Source organism: Monodon monoceros, unplaced genomic scaffold, assembly GCF_005190385.1.
Source record: "Monodon monoceros isolate NGI ecotype Baffin Bay Population unplaced genomic scaffold, NGI_Narwhal_1 Super_Scaffold_9, whole genome shotgun sequence".
NCBI classification, from domain to species: Eukaryota; Metazoa; Chordata; class Mammalia; order Artiodactyla; family Monodontidae; genus Monodon; species Monodon monoceros.
Genome location: NW_021703786.1, coordinates 12,768,248 through 12,794,305, shown reverse-complemented (window position 1 = coordinate 12,794,305; position 26,058 = coordinate 12,768,248). Strand labels below are relative to the sequence as shown.

General features: G+C 40.0%; 1 protein-coding gene and 1 pseudogene across 7 annotated transcripts in view; one reads left to right on the top strand and one right to left on the bottom strand.

The window, feature by feature from the left end:
* Positions 1–869: 869 nt before the first annotated feature.
* LOC114888948 lies at positions 870–5,350 on the bottom strand (annotated as a pseudogene).
* The window catches only part of LUC7L3 (LUC7 like 3 pre-mRNA splicing factor), a 24,939-nt gene continuing 4,230 nt past the window's right edge, over positions 5,350–26,058 (top strand). For 3 of the 7 annotated variants that reach the window (XR_003791886.1, XM_029211310.1, XM_029211308.1), the window contains exons 1-9: positions 5,364–5,609; positions 16,536–16,602; positions 19,496–19,535; positions 20,018–20,162; positions 20,515–20,589; positions 21,891–21,995; positions 22,954–23,115; positions 23,511–23,794; positions 24,516–24,676. Coding sequence is in view for 4 of the 7 variants with exons in the window: in XM_029211310.1 (XP_029067143.1) it covers positions 5,511–5,609; positions 16,536–16,602; positions 19,496–19,535; positions 20,018–20,162; positions 20,515–20,589; positions 21,891–21,995; positions 22,954–23,115; positions 23,511–23,794; positions 24,516–24,676 (1,138 nt within the window). In the remaining 3 variants the exon portion in view is untranslated. Of the gene's footprint in view, positions 5,610–16,535; positions 16,603–16,848; positions 17,027–17,665; positions 17,752–19,495; positions 19,536–20,017; positions 20,163–20,514; positions 20,590–21,890; positions 21,996–22,953; positions 23,116–23,510; positions 23,795–24,515; positions 24,677–26,058 lie in introns of those variants that run through there. The other 4 variants (XM_029211309.1, XR_003791887.1, XM_029211307.1 and 1 more) reach the window with 4 other exon arrangements.

The window sequence follows — 26,058 nt, the reverse complement described above, 5'->3', positions numbered from 1 at the left end:
GCCCACGCACCGCACCAAAGAGTAGCCCCCACTCGCCACAACTAGAGAAAGCCCACACACAGCAACGAAGACCCAACGCAGCCAAAAATAAATTAATTTAAAAAAAAAAGTCTATCCTTGCCAAACTCCATAAAACAGCCACTGGGGAGTAACCCAGCAGAGCCCTGCATCACTCCAGTAAAGCTGTCTGTTTCATCACATGCACCAACATGTGCATGGCTAGTTTCTGCACTCCTACTTAACGTATTTTACACCTATTGTACAAAACAGCATTTTATACACTGACGTGTAAACTTCCTAAAAAGATAAAGCAAAGACAAAAGTATTTTTCTTATTAGAAACAAGATATACCATCACTTATAGTATTCAAACATTATTGCACTTTAGCTTTCATAATTTGACAATGCATTCATGAAACAATCTGTAGACAACTAGTTTTAAGAGACGTTAAAAAACACTTTTTAGACATGAATATCCTAATTTATTAGGTAAGAATTTCACAAACATTACTTTTTTTTTAATTTTATTTTTGGCTGTGTTGGGTCTTTGTTGCTTAACGTGGGCTTTTCTCTGGTTGAGGTGAGCAGGGGCTACTCTTTGTTGCAGTGTGCGGGCTTCTCACTGCGGTGGCTTCTCTTGTTGTGGAGCACGGGCTCTAGGCATGCAGGCTTCAGTAGTTGTGGCACATGGGCTCAGTAGTTGTGGCTCGCAGGCTCTAGAGCACAGGCTCAGTAGTTGTGGCGCTGGGCTTAGTTGCTCCGCGGCATGTGGGATCTTCCCGGACCAGGGCTCGAAACTCGTGTTCCCTGCATTGGCAGGCGGATTCTTAACCACTGTACCACCAGGGAAGCCCACAAACATTACTTATATTAGCAGTAACAGTGGAGCTGGAGAGTACTGTGCCATCTCCAAGCTGCATGGTGAGAACCACCAGCGGTGTGGTGGCACTTGTGGCCCTTTCCAAGGCTACAGCTCTTTCAACCTGCCAATGTCAGCCCTCACATCTACCTGTACTTGTGGACTGGACTGGTGATCCACTAGGTGTCAGGATTTCTTCTGGTAGATTTATGGAATGGATCAATGAGGATAACCTCAAAGAATTTGTGTGTAGAATTTTCACTAACCCAGTGTGAATCCAGGACTCTCAGAGCCACATGGTGGCACCCAGCTCACTCCCCCACAATAGACTGAAGGCTTCAAGCAAACTTTAGCTGTTTAACACCATGATAATTAGGCTTGCCATAGCTGGCACCCTTAGGAACTGGGCATTTGCAGGAATTCCTGGGCTCACAGGAATCTGATATGTGACATAACCTTGCTTGGCCTTGTATCCCAGTCTGCGTGCTTTATCAGGCTGGGTGGGGTGGAGGGCCCTGTGGCGTGCAGAGAGCTGGCAGTACAGCCAAAAGCACAGCTTGAGAAGAAAGCGCAATACATCGGACTGCTTCTTCCTCCACAGCTCCTGGATGTACTTGTAAGTGCCTGTTTTGGCTTACCTTTGAGATAAACTGATGGCTGCCACCAGACTGAAAGGGAGAAACTTTCATCTGAAAGAAAAAGACTGATATTTCCAGTATCGTGTGACAAACCCCAAAATGTACAAGGTAAAATGTGAGGGTCCAGGTTGGCTTTACAGAGCTGGTGATGCTTGGGCTGTGAGCTGAGGAAGATGGGTAGACGTTTCTGGGGTGAGGAAAGAGCATTCCATGTCTGGAGCAGTGTAACGTGGTGTGATGTCATAGGAAGAAGGGGTGTTCAAGGTGTGGGGGGAGCAGTAGCAGAAAGCTGGAGAAGCAGGTCCGATCATGGATGGCCTTGTGGTGTTTAGATTTTAGATGGGGAACCATTGAGGGGTTTTGAGCAGGGAAGAGAGACAACTGGATTTACATTTAGAAAGATGATGGAGGCAGCAAAGCAGATGGAGGATGGAGTCATGGGGGCCACACTGAAGACTGGGAAGCAGTAGTAACTGTGGCTTCATTGTTATATTAGTTCACCAGAGCTGCCATACAAAGTACCACAGACTTATGGCTTTAAACAACAGAAATTTATTCGCTCACAGTTCTGGAGGCTAAAAGTCCAAGATCCAAGGTGTCAGTAGGTTTGGTTTCTCCTGAGGCCTCTCTCCTTGGCTTGCGGATGGCTGCCTTCTCACTGTGTCCTCACATGGCCTTTCCTCTGTCTGTGTGCCTACCTGGCGTTTCCAAATTTCCTCTTCTTATAAGGATACCAGTCAGATTGTATTGGGGCCCATTTTAAATTTATTACCTCTTTAAAGGCTCTATTTCCAAATGTAATTACATTGTGAGATCCTACTGTGGATTCTGAGAATTTGAACATATGAATATGTGTGTGTGTGGGGGGGGCACACACACACAGTTCAGTCCATGACACTTTGCATTAGTAACATACATGGAACGGGGTCTGGAGACCACTGACTGATAAGGTTGTTTTCCATCTCAGCATCAGAAAATAACCAACTCATATAATCTATAAAAGTTATCTGTAGGGCTTCCCTGGTGGCGCAGTGGTTGAGAGTCTGCCTGCCGATGCAGGGGACACGGGTTCGTGCCCCGGTCCAGGAAGATCCCACATGCCCCCAGGGGCGTGGCCAAAAAAACAAAAGACTGCTTTTACGTCTGAATCCCTGATGCCCAGCAGATGATGCTGGCATTGGTTGAATTAATGAAAAAGATAAATGAATGAATTCATTACCTGCAGTGGTAATACACACTGAACTGCGGCTGGCCTCAGAACCTATGAAAAAGAGAGCCATAGAGAGCCTAGTGTGGTACTGGGTAGGAGCTCTTGCCTCTGAGATCCAAAGGACAGTATTTTCCTTTTATTTCATTTCAAGTTATTGTTACAGTTTTGTCTTCCATGGTTCAGGAGCTCCCTGAGAACCAGGTCGTATACATCTATCTGTGTTCCCGGCCACTAACCCAGTTCCTGGCACAAAGTACATGCGCCATTAAAGTTTGTGGAATGAATGAGGGAATTAGATTAAAAAGTTTTAGGGAATTCCCTGGTGGTCCAGTGGTAAGGACTCGGCACTTTCACTGCCGTGGCCTGGGTTCAATCCTTGGTCAGGGAACTAAGATCCTGCAAGCTGCGTGATGTAGGAAAAAAAAAAAAAAAGTTTTAGTGAACAGAAACTGTAACTTTGCACTCAGGTTTTATAAGTCCTGTTTGTAGTTCAAGATGTGTACTTTTTTTTTTTCCTTTTTGGTGGTCATGGCAGTGGTGAACCTTCAAAAAACGCTTCATTGAGAAAACAGCAACCATCAGCTGAAAACTCCCTCATCTCACTGCTGCATCTACAAACTGATTTCTTTTTTCTTCTCGTTTCAGTAGAGAAAAGGTCCTTTTTTCTAGGAAAGGTCAATATGCCCTGGAGCCTAAACCATCACCTTCCCTTCTTAAGAATTTGGAACTTTAGCTATTCTCTTATCTTCTACCTTCTCCAACACTCAACATATTCTAATTTCCCATCTTGAAAAAGCCTCCCTTGACCCATACCTCCTTTCAGTTCTTACCCTATCTCGCTGCTTCACTTCTTAAAATGAGTTGTCCACCTGCCATTTTACTCCTTCATTTTTCCTTCGTTCTTCAATCCATTTCAGTCTGACTTCCAACTGCGGATCCAGTGGATCCTTTTCAGTCTTCTCATGCCAGTTCTTCAGCAGTTTTCTACAATGTTGGTTACTTTCACCTTTAAAACAAATTTTTATTTATTTATCTTTGGCTTCATTGGGTCTTTGTTAATGTGCGCGGGCTTTCTCCATTTGCGGCGAGCAGGGGCTACTGTTCGTTGCGGTGGCTTCTCTTGTTGCGGAGCACGGGCTCTAGGTGTGCACGCTTCAGTAGTTGTGGCATGTGGGCTCAGTAGCTGCGCCTCACGGGCTCTAGAGCACAGGCTCAGTAGTTGTGGCGCACAGCCTTAATTGCTCCGCAGCATGTGGGATCTTCCTGGACCAGGGATCGAACCCGTGTCCCCTGCATTGGCAGGTGGATTCTTAACCACTGCACCACCAGGGAAGCCCACTTTCACCTTCTTGAAACAGTTTCTCTATTTTTGTTTGTTTGTTTGATCTTCCCTGACTCTATACTCTTCAGACTTCCCTCTTACATCTTTGGCTTCCCTTTCACAGTATCCTATGGTTCCTTCTCTACCCCTTTAAAGCAGCATCTCTCAAATGCTTGCTATCCTCAGGCCACTTAATGAGTATCCTGACAGTTTTAGGTTTATTTAAAATAATGATGAACATCGTTTCATATAATGAAATGACCTTGGTATATGCTACTCTCTCTCTGCTTTGAATTCTTTTCTGTCCACTTTGCTTGGCTGGAGAGCCATCATCTTTTAGGCCTTAGGTCATTTCCACGGAGAGACCTCTCTTACTCTTTGACAGAACCCTACTTTCTCCTCCTCATTATCATAATAGCTAATGATTAAACTTAAAATGTGTTGGGCCTGTTCTACATGCCTTACCTGTGTTATCGTCACAGCAACATCTTATGTGTTTAGGGGACCATTATTACTATAAGCCCCATTTTACAGATGGGGAAAGGAAGGCAGAATGGCAGAGCTGGGATTACCAACCCAGGCGATCTGTCTTTACAGTCCGTACAGTTAAAGGTGCTAGAGTACTTATTACAATTTATATTGATATATTTATTTATTTAGTGACTGTCTCCCTCACTAATCCTCAAGGTCTGTGGGAGCAAAGACCGTGTCTGAAAGGTTCAGAGCTTAGCTTCAAGCGTTTACCTGGTACATGATAGGTACTCAAGATATTTGTTCAGTAAATGAATCAATAATTAAAAAAAATTCCAGACTGGGAGGCAAACTCCTCCCCATACTCCGCGTGAGAAGAAACCACCTTATCTCTTCTTTTCTTGATTTTCCACCTTGTGAATCAGGGGAGTCGGGGTGGGAGGAGCAAGCCAGGGAGAAGAGGTGGCAAGCGCAGAGACTAGGAGAAAGGAGTCGGAACATGGAACGAGTGCTTATCTTCACTTTCCTCCACTGCAAGATGGCACCGAGAGCACCGCGTGGTACAAAAGGATACGCTACCCTTTTCTCCATTTCGGAGCGGTGTTAAAGCCTCAAGACGTATGTTTCTATTTCCGTGAAAGAGCGCGGGACTAACGGAGCCTACGGAAGGAAGCAGCACGCGTTACCACATTGAATAGCCTCCGGCTTCGCTTTGCGCGGAATGGGGCGGTGCGGCCCAGCAGGGGCGGAGTTCAGGCCTCGGCAGGCCCCGCCCGCGGGCCGGCGGAAGCGGCCCGCCCTCGCCTCCCAGGCCTGGGCGTGTCCCCGTGGGCGCACGCGCGCGCACGGCATGTTGGGAAGGCGTCCTCGCGGCGGCCATTTTGTCTTGTCGGCTCCTGTTCAGCGCAGGCTTTTAGGCCGGGAGCGGGCTGGAGAGCTTGGCGACCGTGCCGCCGGCGTTTTCTTTGGCGGGTGCCAGGGCTGGTGGGAGCAGTCGCCCGAGGAAAGCACCATGATTTCGGCCGCGCAATTGTTGGATGAGTTAATGGGCCGGGACCGAAACCTCGCCCCGGATGAGAAGCGCAGCAACGTGCGGTGGGACCACGAGAGCGTAAGTCCCGCGGGCCTTGGGCCTGTGCCCGGGCGTCGTGGGGGAGGGGAGTGGAACGGACTGGGGCCCGCCGGGGCCGCGGCGCGGTTTGGGGCCCGGGCCGCCCCGCAGTCAAGTGTCTGACCCCGTGGCCGGAGGGAGCCTGGAGGATAGCCCAGGAGGGAGGAGTCCTCCTGGATCCTAGGATAAGGGATGATTTATTGTTGTTGTTTAAGTATCAAGGAAGTGAAAAAGACCCTTGGCAGAATTGAAAAGCACCTTAATCAGGCAGGGAAAGGCGGGAAAGGAAGGAATTTTTTTTTTTTTTTTTAACATCTATAGGCTCTGGAGTTTTCACTTCATTGTGAAACAGGGGAAAGGGCAAATTCTACCGTTATTTGGGCTGAGCGACGTATTTAGACTGAAATTTCTGGCCAGCATTAGTGGTAAAAATCATAACAGTATATTATTTCAGTAATGGTTCAGTTTCGACGCTTATATGGGGAAATAAAATTTTAAAAGAGGTCATAACTTGGTAGGGTTCACCGTGATTTACAAATATTGTTTGATAGCAGTACGGTCTAGTAAGCCATTCATGTAGATAATTGTCAAGGCATTTTCTTCACGTGAAACTCATTTGATTCTCTTAACCCTGTAGGGGTAAATAATTATAAACCCAGTTTCACAGATGAGACTTGAGAGGCTCACCCAAGGTCTTTTGGCAAGTTAAATGGCGATACTAAACCTAATCTTTGTGGTCTTGTTCACTTTCCACAGTTCTATGAAACTGGCTCTCTGCAAATACCCTGATGTTTATCTAGTGTTTTGAACACGATGTGTAACATTTGTTTTAGGTCTTACCTGAAGAATAGATGTAGAATTTAATTTTACATGTGGTTGTAATCAAGATAATTTAAGGGCAGTTACTAATCAAAATATGAAGGAATAAACAAATATGCCTTTTTTTTTTAAGTTGCTTACTCATTTTAAACATAGGCTTTGGTCAGAATAAAATTTCTCTTGCAGTGCGGGAAAACAAATTGGTTCTAGACAAGTCTTTTCGGTACCTTAAAAGATAAGAGTTTGACTAAAGTTGTGGGCGCTGCCTGATTCCACAGTAGTATGAAGTGTTGTGGTAGAATTCATAGAGTAACTGTTTTTTGCCTTGATTCTTTCTTTTCTAGGCATTTCTTTGTAACAGTGAAGTAACTTTTTCTTTTACCACTTCACTCAGTAATCTAAGCTTTGCAAAAAGAAAAAAATGAACATTATGATTCACTTGATGGGCAAATAGGACATTTATCTATTTTGAATTACAGAGAGAAAATTCCTTTTGATTGCTCATCATCTGGAGCAGCCTATGTCTGTGCCTAATTGGTTTTGAACAAGTGGAGAAACTTTTTTTCCTGGTGGTATTTTATTGCTATATTCCATTACATGTGCTGGGTTTATAACATAAGTAATGAGGCTGTCAGAAAAGCAACTTAAGTTTTATGTCATCTTAGTTCAATAAATTTGTTTTCCTTTCAGGGTTTTTTTTTCCTTTTAGTGCTTCTCACTGATTTAAACTTTTGGTGCTGTTAAAATATTTTATGCCTTTAATGACAAGTTGCACTTCATTCTAGATTCAGGGATTTGAAAAAGTCAATTGCTGGTGTTTCAGATTCTTGTCTGCAAGGAAAGGTTGGTGTAGACCAGCATGTGGCCTCTTCTAAATAAGCAGGAATTACTATAGAGTTTTATAAAGCTGGGGAAGCTTGTGGCATCACTTCCAGGTCATTTGCATATGTTGTTGGCTGTTAGTGCTAAAATCCTGGAGGAATAGACAACCCCAGTATGTACTGTAAGGGTTTCACCATCACTGTAACCTGATATTTCAATTTTTTATTTTTTTATTTTTTTGGCCACGCCTCGAGGCTTGTGGGATCTTAGTCCCTGACCAGGGATCAAACACAAGCCCTAGTCAGTGAAAGCGTGGAGTCCTAACCACTGGACCACCAGGGAATTCCCCAAAATATTTTTGCATTCCTGTTCTATCTGGAAATTTTTCTTTGCCACACTTGCACTGGATGCAGAAAGCCATTTCAGCTGGGTGGGGTCCTTTTGTTTAACAATGAAATGGAAGCTTTACCTTAGTGTTAAAAAATTCCTAGATGTCTGCATCAGACTGATCTTTGGAATTTGTTTTAAATGCAGATATCTGTACTTCTCGGGCGGGCGCCCACCCACCCCCATTCTGATAGGTCTACATTAAGGCCCCAGAAATCTGCATTTTTTAAAATGGCATCTTTATGCATTCTAAAGCTTGTGAACTACTGCTTCCTGACCCACCTCCTTAGTGTCAATACTAGGTTTTTTTGTTTGTTTTAATAAATTTATTTGTTTTTATTTTTGGCTGTGTTGGGTCTTCGTTGCTGTGCGTGGGCTTTCTCTAGTTGTAGCGAACGGGGGCTACTCTTCGTTGCAGTGCACGGGCTTCTCATTGTCGTGGCTTCTCTTGTTGCGGAGCACGGGCTCTAGGTGCGCAGGCTTCAGTAGTTGTGGCACTCGGGCTCAGTAGTTGTGGCTCGCGGGCTCAGTAGTTGTGGCTCGCAGGCTCAGTAGTTGTGGTGCACGGGCTTAGTTGCTCTGCGGCACGTGGGATCTTACCAGGCCAGGGACCAAACCCATGTTCCCTGCCTTGGCAGGCGGATTCTTAACCACTGTGCCACCAGGGAAGCCCAATACTAGGTTTTTAATTGTGAGCTAGAAGCACTTGGGGGAAACTCATTTTTAAGTGAAGGATGCTTCTGTGATGCAAATTACTGACCTTTCATTTATTTGTAAAGATGTATGTAACCACTATCAGGGAAAGTGCTTTACGTTACAGGCCTTTCCAACTTTTGTAGATTGTTACCTTTGGATCTGAAAGAAAGTAGTGTTCAACTAAAGTAGTTTTCAACTCAAGTCAAATCAGCTTTAATACTGTTCCAAGGATTCATTGACACACCCTCCTCCCTCATTGATTAATATTTTACATTTCCTTGAGATTAGTGTTTTTGCGTTAAGCAGTTTGCTCTGCTTTGTTAATCCTAAACAACCAGGGTAATGAGGAAAGCATAGGATTTTACCTGCCTAGTGTGAGCACCTTTTGGTTAGTGTTCACATGCAAAGATTTCAGCGTTTGATAGAGAAGGCATTGGTAGCCTTCTGATCATCTGAAGAGTTGAGATTGTAGGGAATTGTAAAGTTTGGTCTGGAGCTTTTATTATTATATATATAAAAGGAACTTTGTAGTTCAAATTGAGGATTTTATATTGTAGATCTCAACCCGAGTGAAATTAAGTGTTGACTTAACTCTGATTCTAATAATATGTAAAATGAGACTTTGTTCATAATTTATCAAATTCGGGTGTGCCCTCTTTTCAATGAACGCTTAATGATTTATGAAGGGAATTGAAATAAATGTTCTTTTCTAAAATTTTCACAATGTTAGCAGATACTGTCACTGACACTGAAAGTTGTTTAGAAAAGAAAAAAACAGTTAAGTTACTGTCCACATTTTTACTTGTGACTTTTAACATCTAAAAAAGGGATTCAGGGCTTCCCTGGTGGCGCAGTGGTTGAGAGTCCGCCTGCCGATGCAGGGGACACAGGTTCGTGCCCCGGTCCGGGAAGGTCCCACCTGCCGCGGAGCGGCTGGGCCCGTGAGCCATGGCTGCTGAGCCTGCGCGTCCGGAGCCTGTGCTCCGCAACGGGAGAGGCCACAACAGTGAGAGGCCCGCGTACAGCAAAAAAAAAAAAAAAAAGGGATTCAGAATCTAAGAAGGAAATTGGAAGCAAAAAATGAGTAAGTATACCACATGGCATCTACAGGTATTTTACTAGACAGTTGTTTTTTTGTTTTTTTTTTTGTTTTTTGAGGTACGTGGGCCTCTCACTGTTGTGGCCTCTCCCGTTGCGGAGCACAGGCTCCGGACGCGCAGGCTCAGCGGCCATGGCTCACGGGCCCAGCCGCTCCGCGGCATGTGGGATCTTCCCGGACCAGGGCACGAACCCGTGTCCCCTGCATCGGCAGGCGGACTCTCAACCACTGCGCCACCAGGGAAGCCCTACTAGACAGTTTTAATTCATAGTCACCAAAATGTTATTTCTGTCAGAAGTATAGGCATCTCCTGCCTCACTCTGTAGTACATGGTAAGTGTTGGGCTTCTTGGAATTGCCAGCAGCCTATATTTTGTGTATATAACTGCTGTTTGCTTTTTTCTCTCCAAAACACATACAGAAGTGAATAGTGGAATGAACTCTGCATGTAACCATACCCAGTGAGACACATTATCAACAGATGGCCAGTATTATTTCCTCTGTATGTCCTACTTCTTTCACTATTTTGAAGCAGTTCTATCATTTCAACCTTAAAGACATCATTATCTGTCTCTAAAATATAAGGACTGGGACTTCCCTGGCATTCCTGTGGTTAAGACTGCTAGTACAGGGGGCATCAGGTTCGCTCCCTGGTTGGGGAACTAAGATTCTGCGTGCCTTGGAGCACGACAAATAAATAACCACAATATTATTATCACACTGAAAATATTAAGGTATTTCCTTAATATTTGATTGCCTTTGGGAAACCGTGTGTGTGTCTCTCTGTCTCTCTCTCTCTCTGTGTCTCTCTCTCTCTGTCTCTGTCTCATTAGACTTTTTTTTCCTTCTGATGCACCGTGCAGCTTGTGGAATCTTAGTTCCCTGACCAGGGATTGAATCTGGACCCTCAAGCAGTGAAAGCACGGAGTCCTAACTACTGGACTTCCAGGGAATTCCTGGTATCTCATTAGACTTGATTTCTTCACAAGGGGAGAAAGTAGCTTATGTTAGTATACAGTGTTTCATTGTTTTATGAAATGTGTTTAATTTTCTGATCATTTCTTGTAAATTGAGGAAGTTCCTATAATTACTTTGGATGATACAAATAATACAGATTATTTTGAATGACACAAAAATGTATCATTCTTATAATATGTACAACCGAATAGTATAGATGCAGCACTTTCCCTGAGAGAACTGTCATTTGGTAGCAGTTATGAAGGAGTAATGGGCTTTTGTAGCACAGTGGGGGAAGGTAGAGGGCCTAGAAAAGCACACATGAAAAGGGCACTTAACCCAGACTGGGGTACTTGGGGAAGGCCTCTTAAACTGGACTTTAAATACTGGGACCTAAAGGATTCGTAGGAGTTAGCCTGAGGGAGAGAAGACAAATGTTACTAGGGGCTGGAGAGAATCTTAGGCCTGAGAAATTGTGAATGGTATTAGAGCTGAAGCCCTTGTTTTTGTTGTTGGGGGAGGAGGTGTGTAGATAGATGAGCAGGGACCTCGTTTTGAATGTTTTTTTATAAGCCTTGTTAAAAGTTGGGACTAAATGACATTGGGAAATAATTGAAGGCTTCTTAGTGGGAGAGAGATGTTTACTATCTCAGCTGCTGTGGAAAATTGATTAAAATTTTACAAGAAATTTGTGTAGGCAATAAAAAAGAGTGAACCATGACTAATTACTATGTTAAGAATTGATTTTACTATTATGTCCCCTCTGATTTAGAGTTGTTAAAATGATTTTTTACAGAAGTAATCTTGCTTTACTATAAAAGATTAAAATTAGAAGTAAACAGCAAAAGTCTGACCTTGTCTCCCTTTCCTATTGTCACATTCCCCTGGAAAAGCTTAAAAATTTGTATGTATGTTTCCAGATCTTTCCTAGTAATTTACAGACACAGATATATAAGTGAAAGTTGTCATATAGTAATGTTATATAAGTTATAATATATACTTAACAACTTTCACTTATACTGTGGAATCTTTCCTCATTGGTACATGTAAATCTACCTTAGCGCTTCACTGGTGGCGCAAGGAAGAATCTGCCTGCCATGCAGGGGACATGGGTTTGAGCTCTGGTCCGGGAAGATCCCACATGCCGCGGAGCAGCTAAGCCCGTGTGCCCCAACTACTGAGCCTGTGCTCTAGAACCGGTGTTCCACAACTACTGAGCCCGCGTGTTGCAACTGCTGAAGCCTACGCGACTAGAGCCCGTGCTCTGCAACAAGAGAAGCCACAGCAATGAGAAGCCCGCGCATCACAACTGAGAGTAGCCCCCACTCGCCGCAACTAGAGAAAGCCCGCGTTAAGCAACGAAGACCCAACACAACCAAAAATAAATGAAAAAAAAAATCTACCTTAGTTTAACTATTTCCTGGTGGATATGTAGATTATGTCAAATTCTTTTACCATTACCAACCAATCCGCAATGAACGTTCTCGTACATGTAGCTGAATCATTTGTAGAATAGATTCCTAGAAAGATAATGACTAAGTTAAATGCATACTTTACTTAGTCATTTTGATGGATGCTGCGAAATTGTCCCACAACTCTAGTAATGTTTGGAATGTTCCTTTTCCCAACAGAGTATCTAATGCCAGATTTTTATTTTTTTGAATTTTGAATTTTATTTTCAGATATTGTTTTAATTTTTGACAGTTTGACTTTGTTTAATGTGATGGAAACTTGGAATTAAAATTTCCTAGTCACATTCCTAAGATTGGTTGTATCTGCATTCTCTTAAGTGGTAGTGAAAAGTATGCTGTTGAGATTGAACTCTTCTGGTCTTTAGTGTTACCTTAATTTATCAAGAGAATCACAATTATGTTATGAGAACTCTGTTCCCCCTTGCCACCTTTGGTTATCAGACTTCTAGGTCCATGATGGACCTTTAGTAAAGACTTGCTGAGTCAAAGACTGTTAATATTTTTAGTTAAACATCCTCAATCCCTGGGAAGGGTTAAAAGAAGCAGTCTAAGTAGCTAGAGTTTATTGGGTAGAATAACAAATGTGTTGATGTTCCATTTCTTTACAACAGTATCTTAAGGAGAATTGGAGAGTGGAAAGAGCACACAGAAAAGAATTAGGAAAATAGGTTTTAATCTCTATTTTGTAAGTAGCTAGATGCCTTCAGGGCAGGTCATGTGGTTGATCTCAGTTTCTCATCTCAGATGGAGTGATTGGACTAAATTATAGGTAGACCTGCTGGCATGCCTTATTTGATCTACATAGTGCCTAAAGACATTTTAAAAAGTAATGGGTAGTATTTAAAAAACCAGACTTATTTGCTCATTTCTCCCAATTCAGTAAATGGAGAGTTTAAATTTTACAATCCCACTGTGAAATACTTATTGTCTCCTTTTTTTGTATTGAGGACACGAGGCAGAGTTACAGTTGAAAAGTGGCGGCCACGTTTCAAACTCTGCAGTATGTTGCCTCTCCAAGCATACCTATTTCAAACTCTGCTATGTCTGTCTTTTCATGTTTCCTTATGCCTAGAATGTCTTGTCATTCCACTTCTGAACTTAACCAGTTCAAGCTTCACCACTTGACATTCCTGACTAAATTCCTGTCTGTTCTAGTGATGCATGTACATTTTAGTTTTTGTGTCACTACTAAACCGAGCTTCTTGAGGAGTGAGTGTCAACATGGTCTTGAATTGATACTTCAAGCATCGTTTTTAGCACATAGTGTTAAATGATTTTTGAAGTGCCATTTTCTACTTTTTCAAATTAAATGCCGTTTAAAATTAAAATTCCATACAGTACTTACTAGATTTAAGTGTGTTCACTCACGTATTTTATTGGAAAACTGACATAGTATATTTAGACTTAGAGTTTTGACCACTTAGAATGTACTGTTTTTTGGAAAACTGTATAAATAAGGCTTAGAGTTTAGAATAAAACTTTATTTTATTTGTTTATTATTTTTGGCTGTGTTGGGTCTTCGTTGCTGCGTGTGGGCTTTCTCTAGTTGCGGCAGGCGGGGGCTACTCTTCGTTGCGGTGCACGGGCTTCTCATTGCAGTGGCTTCTCGTTGCGGAGCATGGGCTCTAGGCGTGCAGGCTTCAGTCGTTGTGGCGCGCAGGCTCAGTAGTTGTGGCTCGCGGCTTCTAGAGTGCAGACTCAGTCGTTGTAGCGCATGGGCTTAGTTGCTCCGTGGTATGTGGGATCTTTCTGGACCAGGGATCGAACCCGTGTCCCCTGCATTGGCAGGCAGATTCTTAACCGCTGTGCCAGCAGGGAAGCCCTAAGAATAAAACTTTAAATAGCTCTGAAAATCAGAGGTATTTTAGTTTTAAAAACCAGAATTTATTACACATTTTATGACAAACCTTGAAGTTAGTAGTCATCCCCACTTTTACAGAAAACTTAAGTCATACAGTATGTGGTAAATCCCAGTTCAGACCCAGGTCAGTTTGATTTTGGTGATAAATGTTATTAAAACTAAGATTCAATAAGTACTATTTGGAAATAATTCCAAAAAGATTTCCTTCCTGTAAATACTCAAATTTGTATTTGGTTATATTTAAGAGTCAGGAGGGACCTTAGAGATGTTTATTCCTTTTGTTTTAATGAACAGTAGTTTTATATTTACATATATACTTGAAAGCAAAATGCATAGTGATAGTAATAACTTTCATACTTACGATAGTAAACTTTCATACTTATGAGGGCTGAACGCCAAGTTTAGTTTTAAAATTAAATAATATAATTAAATAATATAATTAAAACCATATAATTCGTAGCTATAAGTAATGGTAAATGCTGCTAATAACTATTATTAACCTATTTCATATAACTATTAAAATTGTGGGAAATTTGTTAAATAATTTTTGGGCCCTTGGAACCAGGGTTAATAGTCTGAAAGATAAGTAGCATACCCTCTTTGTCTCTGTCCTCCTTCCCCCAAATGAAAGGGATTCTTTTTTTTTTTTACTAGCTAATTATTTGGTTGCGCCGGGTCTTAGTTGCGGCTCACGGGCTCCTTAGTTGTGGCTCGCCTGCTCCTTAGTTGCGGCATGCATGCGGGATCTAGTTCCCTGACCAGGGATCAAACCTGGGCTCCCTGCATTGGGAGCACGGAATCTTAACCACTGTGCCACCAGGGAAGTCCCCTGAAAGAGACTCTTAAACTGAATGTTGGCATTGGTATTTTGCTGATACACTTAAAGTGGATGCAGAATTTAACAAGTCAGACATTTTAATAATTAGAAAAGTATATAGCATTTTAAAACAATCATTTGCATGTATAGAGCCCTTTTAAAATTCAGGTATAGTTGATTTACAATATTATATAAGTTTCGGGTGTACAACATAGTGATTTACAATTTTTAAAGATTTTACTCCATTTACAGTTACTGTAAAATATTGGCTATATTATATTCCCTGTGCTGTACAATATATCTTTGTAGCTTATTTATTTTATACATCATAGTCTGTACCTCTTAATACACTACCTCTATTTTGCCCCTCCCTCTTCCCATTTGTTCTCTATATCACAGAGTCTGTTTTATTTTGTTGTTATCATATTCACTAATTTGCTTTTTTTTTTTTTTTTTAAGATTCCACAAATGCATACAGTATTTGTCTTTCTCTGTCTGGCTTATTTCACTAAGTATAATCCCCTCCAAGTCCATCTTTGTTGTTGCAAATGGCAAATTTTCATGGCTGATTAGTGTTCCATCATGTATATATACCACATTTTCTTTATCCATTCATGTGTTGATGGACACTTAGGATGCTTCCATATCTTGGCTATTGTAAATAACGCTGCTGTGAACATTGGGGTGCATGTATCATTTTGAATTAGTGTTTTCGTTTTCTTTGGATATATACCCTGGAGTGGAATTGTTGGATCATATATGGTAGTTCTATTTTTATTTTTTGAGGAACTTACATATGGTTTTTCCACAGTGGCTGCACCAATTTACATTCCTACCAACAGTGTACAAGGGTTCCCCTTTCTCCACATCCTCGCCAACATGTTATTTGTGGTCATACAGAGCCTTTTTAATAATTTAAAATCGAGTGTTAGAACTTCTAAAGAAAAGAAAATGGTACAAAGATACTATGACATATGGCTACATATAACAGGATAATATTGATATAAAACTAAATCTGTTTAGACATGATTTTTGAATCTCATTGTTCTTTATGAGACCTTTCTTTATAAGACCTTAGTTGTTTTGGACACAGCTTATGGAACCACATTGCTTCACACAAGTATAAAACAGTTGACCTTTGAAGCAAAAAACAATCTATTTCAGATTTAACATCCAGTTCTAAGTGTCTCGAAAAAACTCATTCAATCTTAAATTTAGCAGACCTTTTCTATCATATGTTATAGTTGTACATTGAAAAATTACCCAATAACAATGAAGGGTTATATGAAGGGAGATATTTTGCTTAACAGGTTTTGGTTTGCAGTGTTATAGAATTAAACATAGGATAGAGCAGTCTCGGAATATATCTGAAGGAGTTACAAAAGTACCAGTGAGAGAGAATTAAAAGTCGGTTTCATGTTAATAATTCTTCCTCATACCATAGAAATTACTCAGTAAAAGTGCTGGCATGTGTGAAAATATCCACTACACCTTAGGGCCTGTTACAGGATCTCTTTAAGTGAAAATACTGAACCAGATTGCTTTAAATAAGTGTTATTTGGAATTTAGGCAGTGATTTCCAAGTCTTAGTCTGTAAATTGGTTCTGGTCTTTAACAAAGTTAGGAAAATAAGAACAATGTGTTTTTTGTGTGTTTTTAATTAAAAATAAAAAGTTATCTTTTTTCTGGATGTCTTTATCCAATATTTTTTGTTGCTTGGGAGTAGGGCAGTGATTTCTAATAGAAATAGGAAGTAATTATAGAAATAGAAAATGCTGGTAACTGTCAGTCCTGCACTTCTTGTACTGGAATCCAGGAGTCTGAAAGTCATTAATTTACCTAACTAAATGGCTTAACAAATGAAATTATTCTTAACTTACTTGGTTGAAAGATGAAGATCATGAAATGAGAAAATAGTTATTTGGCACCCTTTTCTGGTATAGTTCTAAAACCGAACAATTTCAAAAAGTTAAATTACCTTTGTTTTTCTTCACTAGGTTTGTAAATATTATCTCTGTGGTTTTTGTCCTGCGGAATTGTTCACAAACACTCGTTCTGATCTTGGTAAGTAAGTGTTCTGTGTAACTTTTATCGAATTTATGATTAAAGAGAAACTGATACTTTATAATTTTGAAAAGAAGTTTCCTCTTAAAGGTTTGTTGATAAAGTAATTTCTTTCCTGGCTTAGTTTTTTGAATGTATTAATAAATGTCAGTCTAATTAAACATGGTGGCTTAATTGAATATACATATCTATTTCCACTCCCTCCTGAAACCCCTCCACTAAAATGAAAATTTAAAAACAAAAAAGGTGTAAATGGAAGAGTCGAGATAACATTAGAGATGTCAGCACATTTTTGGAAGATGACAAGTGGATGGAAGAATAGCAGAGAAACCTGTACCCTAAAAGCCTGCAGAAGGGGGTATTAAACAGAAGAAAGAGTTTGATCAGCAGAACCCTGGACAGGCTCAGGATTTGGAGGCATCAGGTACCATAGAAGGCAGAGTTGAATCATGGGGCTGAAAACCAGAGATTAGTCTAGTTCAGGGTTTCTCAACCTTGACATTTGACAGTTTTACCTGGAAAATTCTGTGTTTGCGGGGGTGGGAGGGGCTGTCCTGTGGATTGTAGGATGTTTAGTAGCATCCTTGGCCTGTACCCAGTAGATGCCAGTAACATCTCCCAATTGTGACAACCAAAAATGCCTCCAAGCATTGCCAGATACCCCTGGGGGCAAAACTGCCCTTGTTGAGAACCACTAGTCTGTGTGGCCAGACCTGTGCATCTGGTGATTCTGTCTCCCACCCCTACAGCCCAGGAGACCCCGGGGGTTATGTTCTGAAGAAATTGGGGTAAAGAGACTCTAGTTCATTTGAGCCACAAAATGCAAAAAAAAAATTTGATCATTTTCTTCTCCCAAGGATGGTACATAACTAGTATCATTCTAGAAACATTAACAGCTTGCCCTAAAACATTAAGAGCACATTAGGGCTGGATGTATCTAGATACTGGGAGTAGAGATACAGGACAGGGCAGTAATGAATGAAGATGAGACTATAAGAGATAAAATGAGTCTGTATTTTCAATAGTGAGGTTTTCCCATTCCCTTCCTCTGCCCTGTTCCTAGAAGGATACAGCCAGATGTTTTTCCCCAGGCAGAAGAGAAGAGGATTCTTTAGAGAAAGTGAACAGTTCCAGAGAAATGATCTACAGGTACTGACCCTTGGGGAATCTCCTAAAAGAAAGTCTTGCTGCCCGATTTTCCTATGGTAAAGCCCGTTAGTTGACAAACCCTGCCTGAGCATATCAACTTCGAGTCAGATTTTGGAAGTGTTTTGCCAGCCAAGGAATACCAGTCAGACATTTGAAGAAAATCTTCAAACACAAAAGATTAACCAAAACCAACAGAAAAAAAGAATTTAGTGGAATATGGTGGATAATGGGGGAAAACAGAAGAAAAAAAATTTTAAAGCCGTAACTAAATTCAGTATCCTCAGAGAAATAAGAGAACATATCAGGAGGAATAGGATGCTGTATTAAAAGGGAAGTTTTGAAAAACTAAGAAGAGTTCTTAGAAATTAGAACTAGAGAAATCTGAAATAAAATCAGGGGAAAGTTTTGAGGATAAAATAAATTTGTGGAATGTTGATAAAAAATTAAAATTTGAAAAAATTATATCAGTCCAGTCCTCTAATAGCTAATTAAGAGTTCTAGATAGAGAAAACAGAAGGGAGGAAATTTTAATATTGCATTATTAAAGGACTTTACCCTCTAGATTGAGTGAGTCCTTCAAGAGCTCAGTACAACAAATGAAAAAAGATCCACACCATTGTGAAATTCCAGAACACCAGGCGTGAGGGTGGGGCACATAGGATTATCAGTCAGGATGGCCTCAAATTTGTCAGTATGACACTGGAAGTTGAAGACACTGCAGAAACACCCTCAGGATTCTGAATGAAAAAATGTTTTTACCTAGGTTAGCTATATAGCCAAACAAAAGGACATTTTCAGACATGCACGGTCTCAACAAACTTATCTACCACCTTTTCTCTGGAAACTCATGGGCGTAAACCAAGAAGGAGAGAAATAAGAGATCCAGTAAACTTCAGTACAGACCAGAAAAGGAATTTCTAAGGATGACAACTCTATTAGTGAGCTTAGAAAAACAGCAGCCCAGGCTGAAGCAGGACAGAAAGCTCATGGAAGAAAATAAAGCTGATTATCTGATATATTTTGAATCTTGAGGGACATTGATATTGAGATAGTTTCTTATAGCTGAGTTAAAGTGTTTGAGATGAATTTGGAAATGTAGACATAGAAAAGACTAAACAAAAGAAAGAATTCCAGTAAGTTTATCAAAAGTGTCATTATAATGCACCTTTTGTTTGACTCAGCAGTTAATGTAGGACTTGGATAATCAAAATATACGCACTGAATGTTTATTTAACCTAAATTTTTGATGCCTAGGATAAACCAAGAAAAAGCAAAATAAGCATAAAATTTAGAAATATGGAGGTAATTCCAGAAGATACAACTAAAAGGGTCAAAATTGGTTGCCTTTTGGAGATGGTAAGGGGTAGGACTAGGGTGCTAGTCTTGTACTATTTACAGAGACTCGAAATTAATAAAATGTCGCTGGTGGTTCAGACCAGTGGTCTGCCCTCATCCCAGTTTTCTTCTTGGTGGCAGTAAGGAACAATTTTTTCATTCCTCCTACTCCCTCTTTTTTCTTCTCTTACGTAGTTCTGTGTTATACTCATCTTGAAGACTAAGGAGGACACTTTTCATGTGCTTACTTGGGTATGTCGCTTCATGATTCAGTAGGCTTACTTTAGGTGTCTACAGACTACTCAGTGATTAAATGAATCTTCTTTCCTTTTTTAAAAAAGAACTTTTGTTTTAGCAAGAGAAAAGTTAACTTCAATAATTTATACCTTCATATTTCTTGTTCTTTCAGGGCCTTGTGAAAAAATTCATGATGAAAATCTGCGAAAACAGTAAGTTACCTTTTGGGGGGTCATCTCCCCACCCCCATCATTATTTGGCTTTAAGGGGACAAGGATTGAAGAAATAATTGAAATTCGTGTAAAATGAATGTTGGACAGAGGTCCTCTTCGTTAGTTGGGGGTGGTACAGAGTGATGCAGCTTTATGTAATATCACCATGTGAGTACATACTGTATGCCGAGTATAAGCCTAAGCATTTTTTTCTATATCACATTTGTTTTTTATTTTTTTTCTTCTATTATTATTTTTTGGTGGCTCCTCACAGCTTGCAGGATCTTAGTTCCCTGACCAGGGGTTGAACCCGGACCCTCAGCAGTGAAAGCACAGAGTCCTAACACTGGACCGCCAGGGAATTCTCTACGCCTTCAGTCTAAACGCAGTAGTCCATGAGATTAGTTAAGATAGAATATGAGAGTTGTAATCAATAAAGATTTGGAAGGAAAGCAGTGCTTGTTTATTTTCATTTTTATTAGGTATGAGAAGAGTTCTCGTTTTATGAAAGTTGGCTATGAGAGAGATTTTCTGCGATACTTACAGAGCTTACTTGCAGAAGTAGAACGTAGAATTAGACGAGGCCATGCTCGTTTGGCATTATCTCAAAACCAGCAGTCATCTGGGGTGAGTATGAAATTAATTTACAGTCTTTGTAAAGTGTCCTTGTTCTCTGGAAACCCAGAGATTTCCCTAGTGTTGAAACTTGTGTTCAGGTTCATTCATTACTTTGTATTCTTTTAAAATTTCAGTCTTCGTTAGCAAATGCAATATTGATTTTGCTAATCATGAGGTTTTGGTCTTGGATATAAATAACTGACAGAGTGCAGCTGATTAACAGAAACTGAGGCAGCTGAGTTACTGTCCTTGTGATTCAGCGTTTCAGTCATCAAGTAAAATAGTAGGGATGGTATGTGAGAGTTTGAACGTCTATCTCTGTATTTTAGTGGTTGATAATACATTCTGTTGTCTTCATTAGGCAGCTGGTCCAACAGGCAAAAATGAAGAAAAAATTCAGGTTCTAACAGATAAAATCGATGTACTCCTGCAGCAGGTGAGAATTGTGTGCGTTCATGTCAGAAAATACTTGGAGTAGACACTTAACCAAAGAAGGTATAAGGATGGCAAATAAATACATGTAAAGTTGCTCAATGTCATTAGACATTAGGGAAATACAAATCTACAGTGAGATGCTTTTTGAACACCTATTAGAATTGCTAAAATTAAAAAGACTGACCATATCAAGCGTTAGTGGAGAGCTGGGCAAACTGTCTTACGCTGTTGGGGTATGTGAAATGGTGCAGCCACTTTGGAAAAAGGTTTCTCTCTTAAAAAGTTAAAAGAGGCCCCACGAGCCATTACGCTGCTAGGGAGATGAAAGCATGTGTTTACACAGAGTTGTATACCAATGCTTATAGTGGCTTTATTCATACTAGGCAAGTAACACTCCAGACAGACCCGGAAAGAACTCATGTGAGTGTCAGTAGGTTAATGGATAAAAAAATGTGATGTATCTATACCAGCGGTCCCCAACCTTTTTGGCACCAGGGACCGGTTTCATGGAAGACAGTTTTTCCACAGGTGGGGGTGGGGGGATGGTTTCGGGATGATTCAGGCTCATTACATTTATCGTGCAGTTTATTTCTATTGCTGTTACATTGTAATATATAATGAAATAATTATACAGCTCACCATAATGCTGACAGGAGGTGGAGCTCAGGTGGTAATGTCAGCTATAGGGAAGCAGCTGTAAATACAGATGAAGCTTTGCTTGCTCGCCTGCCGCTCACCTCCTGCTGTGTGGCCAGGTCCCTAATAGACCACGGACCACTCTTGGTCCGGGGGTTGGGGACCCCTGATCTATATACAGTGTGATACACTCTTCAGTAATAAAAAGGAATTAATTACATGTAACTGTGTGGATGAATCTTAAGATAATTAGGTTGAGTGAAAGAGGCCAGAGCCCTACAGAAGGAAAAAAAAGTGCATGGTTCCATTTAAATAAAATTCTAGAAAATGCAAACTAATCTATAGTGACATAAAGCAGATCAGTGGTTGCTTTGGGAGGAGATACAACAAAGAGGCAGGAGGAAACCTTCTTGGGTGATGGATATGTTTATTATCTAGATGGTGGTGTTGCTTTCATGGGAGTCAAACCTTATGAAATTGTGCACCTTAGAAATTTGCTGTTTATGTTCTGTTAAGTATACATAATTAATGCAGGCTTCACTAAACAAAACCAAACAAAAAGACCCAAAACAACCGCTAAATGCTAATGAAGCTTGGGGTAAAAAGAAAAATACTTGGATAGTGTGGTTAGAAAGATATCCTGACTGCTTTTTAAATTCCCCTTAGATTGAAGAATTAGGATCTGAAGGAAAAGTAGAAGAAGCCCAGGGAATGATGAAATTAGTTGAACAGTTAAAAGAAGAGAGAGAATTGCTTAGGTCCACAACTTCGGTGAGTAGCAACCTCATTTTGGTTTACCCAGGCTGTTCACTGAGAATTACTAGGATCTATTCCGATTTGAGAACAGTTTTCTAATGTCAGCAAACTTTATTTTAAAGGGCCACATGGTAAATATTTTAGGTTTGCAGGTCACAAGATTTGTAATATAAAGGCTCTTATATTACAAAAGCAGCTTTAAACAATATATAAACAATTGGATGTGGCTTTGTTCCAGTAAACCTTTACAAAAACAGGCCTCTAAGCCGCTGGCTTGCCAACCTGTGCCTTAGATCATAAGTATTGATTTGGGCCTGGGTTTTATTTATTTTTTGTTAGAACAAATTACTCAGTTTGTATTTACCTTAGTACAGAATTGGTATACTCTTAATAATACCTTCTACTTTCTTAACTTTCAGTTAGAGAATATAATGTTTGGATATTGATACGTGTTTTGGTATCCATGTATTTGATATGTCTTTGATACAGTGTATTTTGTATCAGTGTATGTATTTGTACATACAAAATACATGTTTTGGATATTGATGCTAGAATATAATCGGTCATTGGTTCCCAAATATTAAAAGGATATGTTCAGATTATACTCAGTGAGTTCAATTCCTTAATGATTTTGAAAAACATTTTTAATATGGAGTCCACATTTTTAACCTGTTGAACCAAGCAAGAAATGAATTCAGACTAAAATAGGTAGCTTTTTCGAGGTGGTATAGGTAGCTTTTTCTTTGTTGGAGTTGAGGGATGGGGTCTTAGTACTTCTTGGGTGATGTGGAAAGTTGATTGCTGCTGTCATGCTTCCTCTCTAAGAGTTGCTGCTCAGTATTATGGCTTTGGGGAAGTGGAAAGTAGCAGTTGACAAAATTAAAAATCTATTCTAAATGTTAAGTACTTTTGGGGCGATTTGTTTGTTCTGTCTTCCTCAGATATTCTTATAATAACTGATTTATCATTTCAGACAATTGAAAGTTTTGCTGCCCAAGAAAAACAAATGGAAGTTTGTGAAGTGTGTGGAGCCTTTTTGATAGTGGGAGATGCCCAGTCCCGGGTAGATGACCATTTGATGGGAAAACAGCACATGGGCTATGCCAAAATTAAAGCTACTGTAGAAGAATTAAAAGTAAGTTTCTTATAAACATGTATTTTAGCTATAGCTAGTACTTTATTTTAATATGGTTAAAAATTGATCACATAGAGATATAAATCTCTCGTTGATATTTTTGCTGACTGTGTTATTTGAGGTAGCGATAATCCCTGTAATGCTTTGCTATTCATTAGATTAGCAAAGCACTGTATTTTTTTTACTCTGTAGTGCCAGGAATTTGGGAAAAAAATATTGCTGAGGGTTTAGTCAAATAATATCTTGTGTACATACATGGTGTTGAGATTTCTCCATTTCACTTTTAGGGCATCAAATTCCATAAGTTGGTCTAAAAATGCTTCACATTAGGTAGCCATTGTTTGACAGTGTCTTTATATAGTTCTAAAAAAAAAAATCAAACTCTATTTCCTTAGGAAAAATTAAGAAAAAGAACTGAAGAACCTGATCGTGATGAGCGTTTAAAAAAGGAGAAACAAGAACGAGAAGAAAGAGAAAAAGAAAGGGAGAGAGAAAGGGAAGAAAGAGAGAGGAAAAGACGAAGAGAAGAGGAAGAAAGAGAAAAAGAAAGGGCTCGAGACAGAGAAAGAAGAAAGAGGAGTCGATCAAGGAGTCGTCATTCAAGCCGAACTTCTGACCGAAGATGCAGCAGGTCTCGGGACCACAAAAGATCACGAAGTAGAGAAAGAAGGCGAAGCAGGTATATTGAACACATGAAACAGAGCCAGACATATAGTGAGTGTGCAATAAACAGTAGTAATTACTAGTGATATTCCTTGGTACTTGACCCTCTTAAGTCTCATTAAGCGTGAGGATGGATTATGAGAGTTGAATCTGAAAGAGTCCATCTTCGAGGCAACTTCATTGCTATTTCTGAGGCAGTCTAAGGAGGTTTGATGCAGGCTTATTAGGAAGTCGGTGTATTGGATGGTCTTTTAAGTGCTTCTCTTCTCATTGATTCTGAGAAGACTTTTTTTTTTTGCAGTACGCAGGCCTCTCACTGTTGTGGCCTCTCCCACTGCGGAGCACAGGCTCCGGACGCACAGGCTCAGTGGCCATGGCTCACGGGCCTAGCCGCTCCGTGGCATGTGGGATCTTCCCGGACCGGGGCACGAACCCGTGTCCCCTGCATTGGCAGGCGGACTCTCAACCACTGCGCCACCAGGGAAGCCCAAGACATTTAAATTATAAATTATTTTGGGTAGGGCTACCTATTTGAAAAATTGAAGTTAGAAGGATTTTCAATTTTCAGTTCTTAAGATTTCTAATGTAAATATGTTTTAATAGTAGATTCTATTCTTTTGCCTTTAAGGGTAAGTTTTGCTTTTAATCTTGTTATTCAACAGTATGTAATTCTTCAAGGTTTTTTCTCACTGTAATATCAGCTGAAATTGCTTTCCTTTTGTTTCAAATTATTTAAGAAGCAGAGATCGACGAAGAAGCAGAAGCCACGATAGGTCAGAAAGAAAGCATAGATCTCGTAGTCGGGATCGAAGAAGATCAAAAAGCCGAGATCGAAAGTCATACAAGCACAGGAGCAAAAGTCGGGACAGAGAACAAGATAGAAAATCCAAGGAGAAAGGTTAGTTTTTATGAGAATTTAATTTATTAAGAGACTGTTTTCACTTTCTTGTCTCCCCACCGACTCACTTTTCTTCAGACACAGGCAGAGTTCCACTTCAAGCTGTACTCATTTTCACTTATGATGAATACCATTCAGTAGGAGACAAGCATTATTCTCCCCTCTCCTGCTCTGATTTGTGAGAATGACAGTTGGCCTGGTGTTTTCTTAGAACATGTTAAAGTCACATCCTTCAATTGATAACTTGAAGACTTATCGTTTAGTTTCTTCCAAGTATTGCATTACCTTTTAGCCTTATTAAGGTGTAGAATTCTTGGTTATTGGCAACTTTTTTTTTCTTTTTGGTACTTGCTGCAGTGTTCCGTAATATGTCTTGCAGAGTAAATGTACATTACTGCATTGGTGCTCATGTACAGCATTCATTTAACTCAGTACTTCTAAGTTTGCAGTAGTTGAATGCCTTACATGTGTCTTACCGTGTTTTTTATTGAAGCAACATGCTCTTTCCCCTCTACTTTTTCCTTTGGTTTTCTGTGGCATTCCAGTATCTGGTTCACTGTGCACTCTTAATGGACTTTTTCATTTTGTCTTTGGCATGTTTTCACAAGGATATTCTCATCTTTCAACTTAGCCTTCATTGAACGATAATTCTTTTAATCATTAGGGTTGCCTTTCTGCGTTTTCTTCAGATTCTTCGTGCGTCTGTCATTTTGTATTGACTGGGCTATTCTGCTTTGCATGGTTTTCAGGAATGAGAGAAAGGGCTTATTTCTAATTTTCTTGGCTCTGCTTGTTCCATCCTGTTCTGCCTATCTGTGTCCATGTTTGATCACCAACATAATATGTGTGCTCCTGTTTGAATTTATTGTATTAGATGTGTATGTGATACTCATTATTTTCTTTTATGAAACTAGTCTATGGTTTTTGTGGGGTTTAACTGAGTTAGGAAACTAGCAGCACAAACAATGGATTTTTTTTTGTTGTCTTTTATTTTTCCTCAGATAAGTGCACCTTCTCTTTTTAAAAATATTTACATATATTCACTTTTTCTACAACATGGAGCAAATGTTAAAATATAGGGAACAGGGTAATTTTTAAAACTTGCTGTTGTGAGCTTTAGTATTTGCCATATAAGTTCAGAAATTACTTTTGTGATTCAAAAGGCAATTGATACCAAGAGTTAACTGACTATATAAGTTTTAAGAAAGCTTCACCCAACCTTTTTGCAAGACTTGCTGTATAATATATTTTGGGGATGATGGGTCAACTCTCAAGAGCCAGATAAGGATGTCAGAGATGAAATTAATCACTTCTCTCTGAGAACTAAAGCTCTTTGCTGTATCCTCATTTGTGACACTTAAAATAGTTGCATTGGTTCTCAG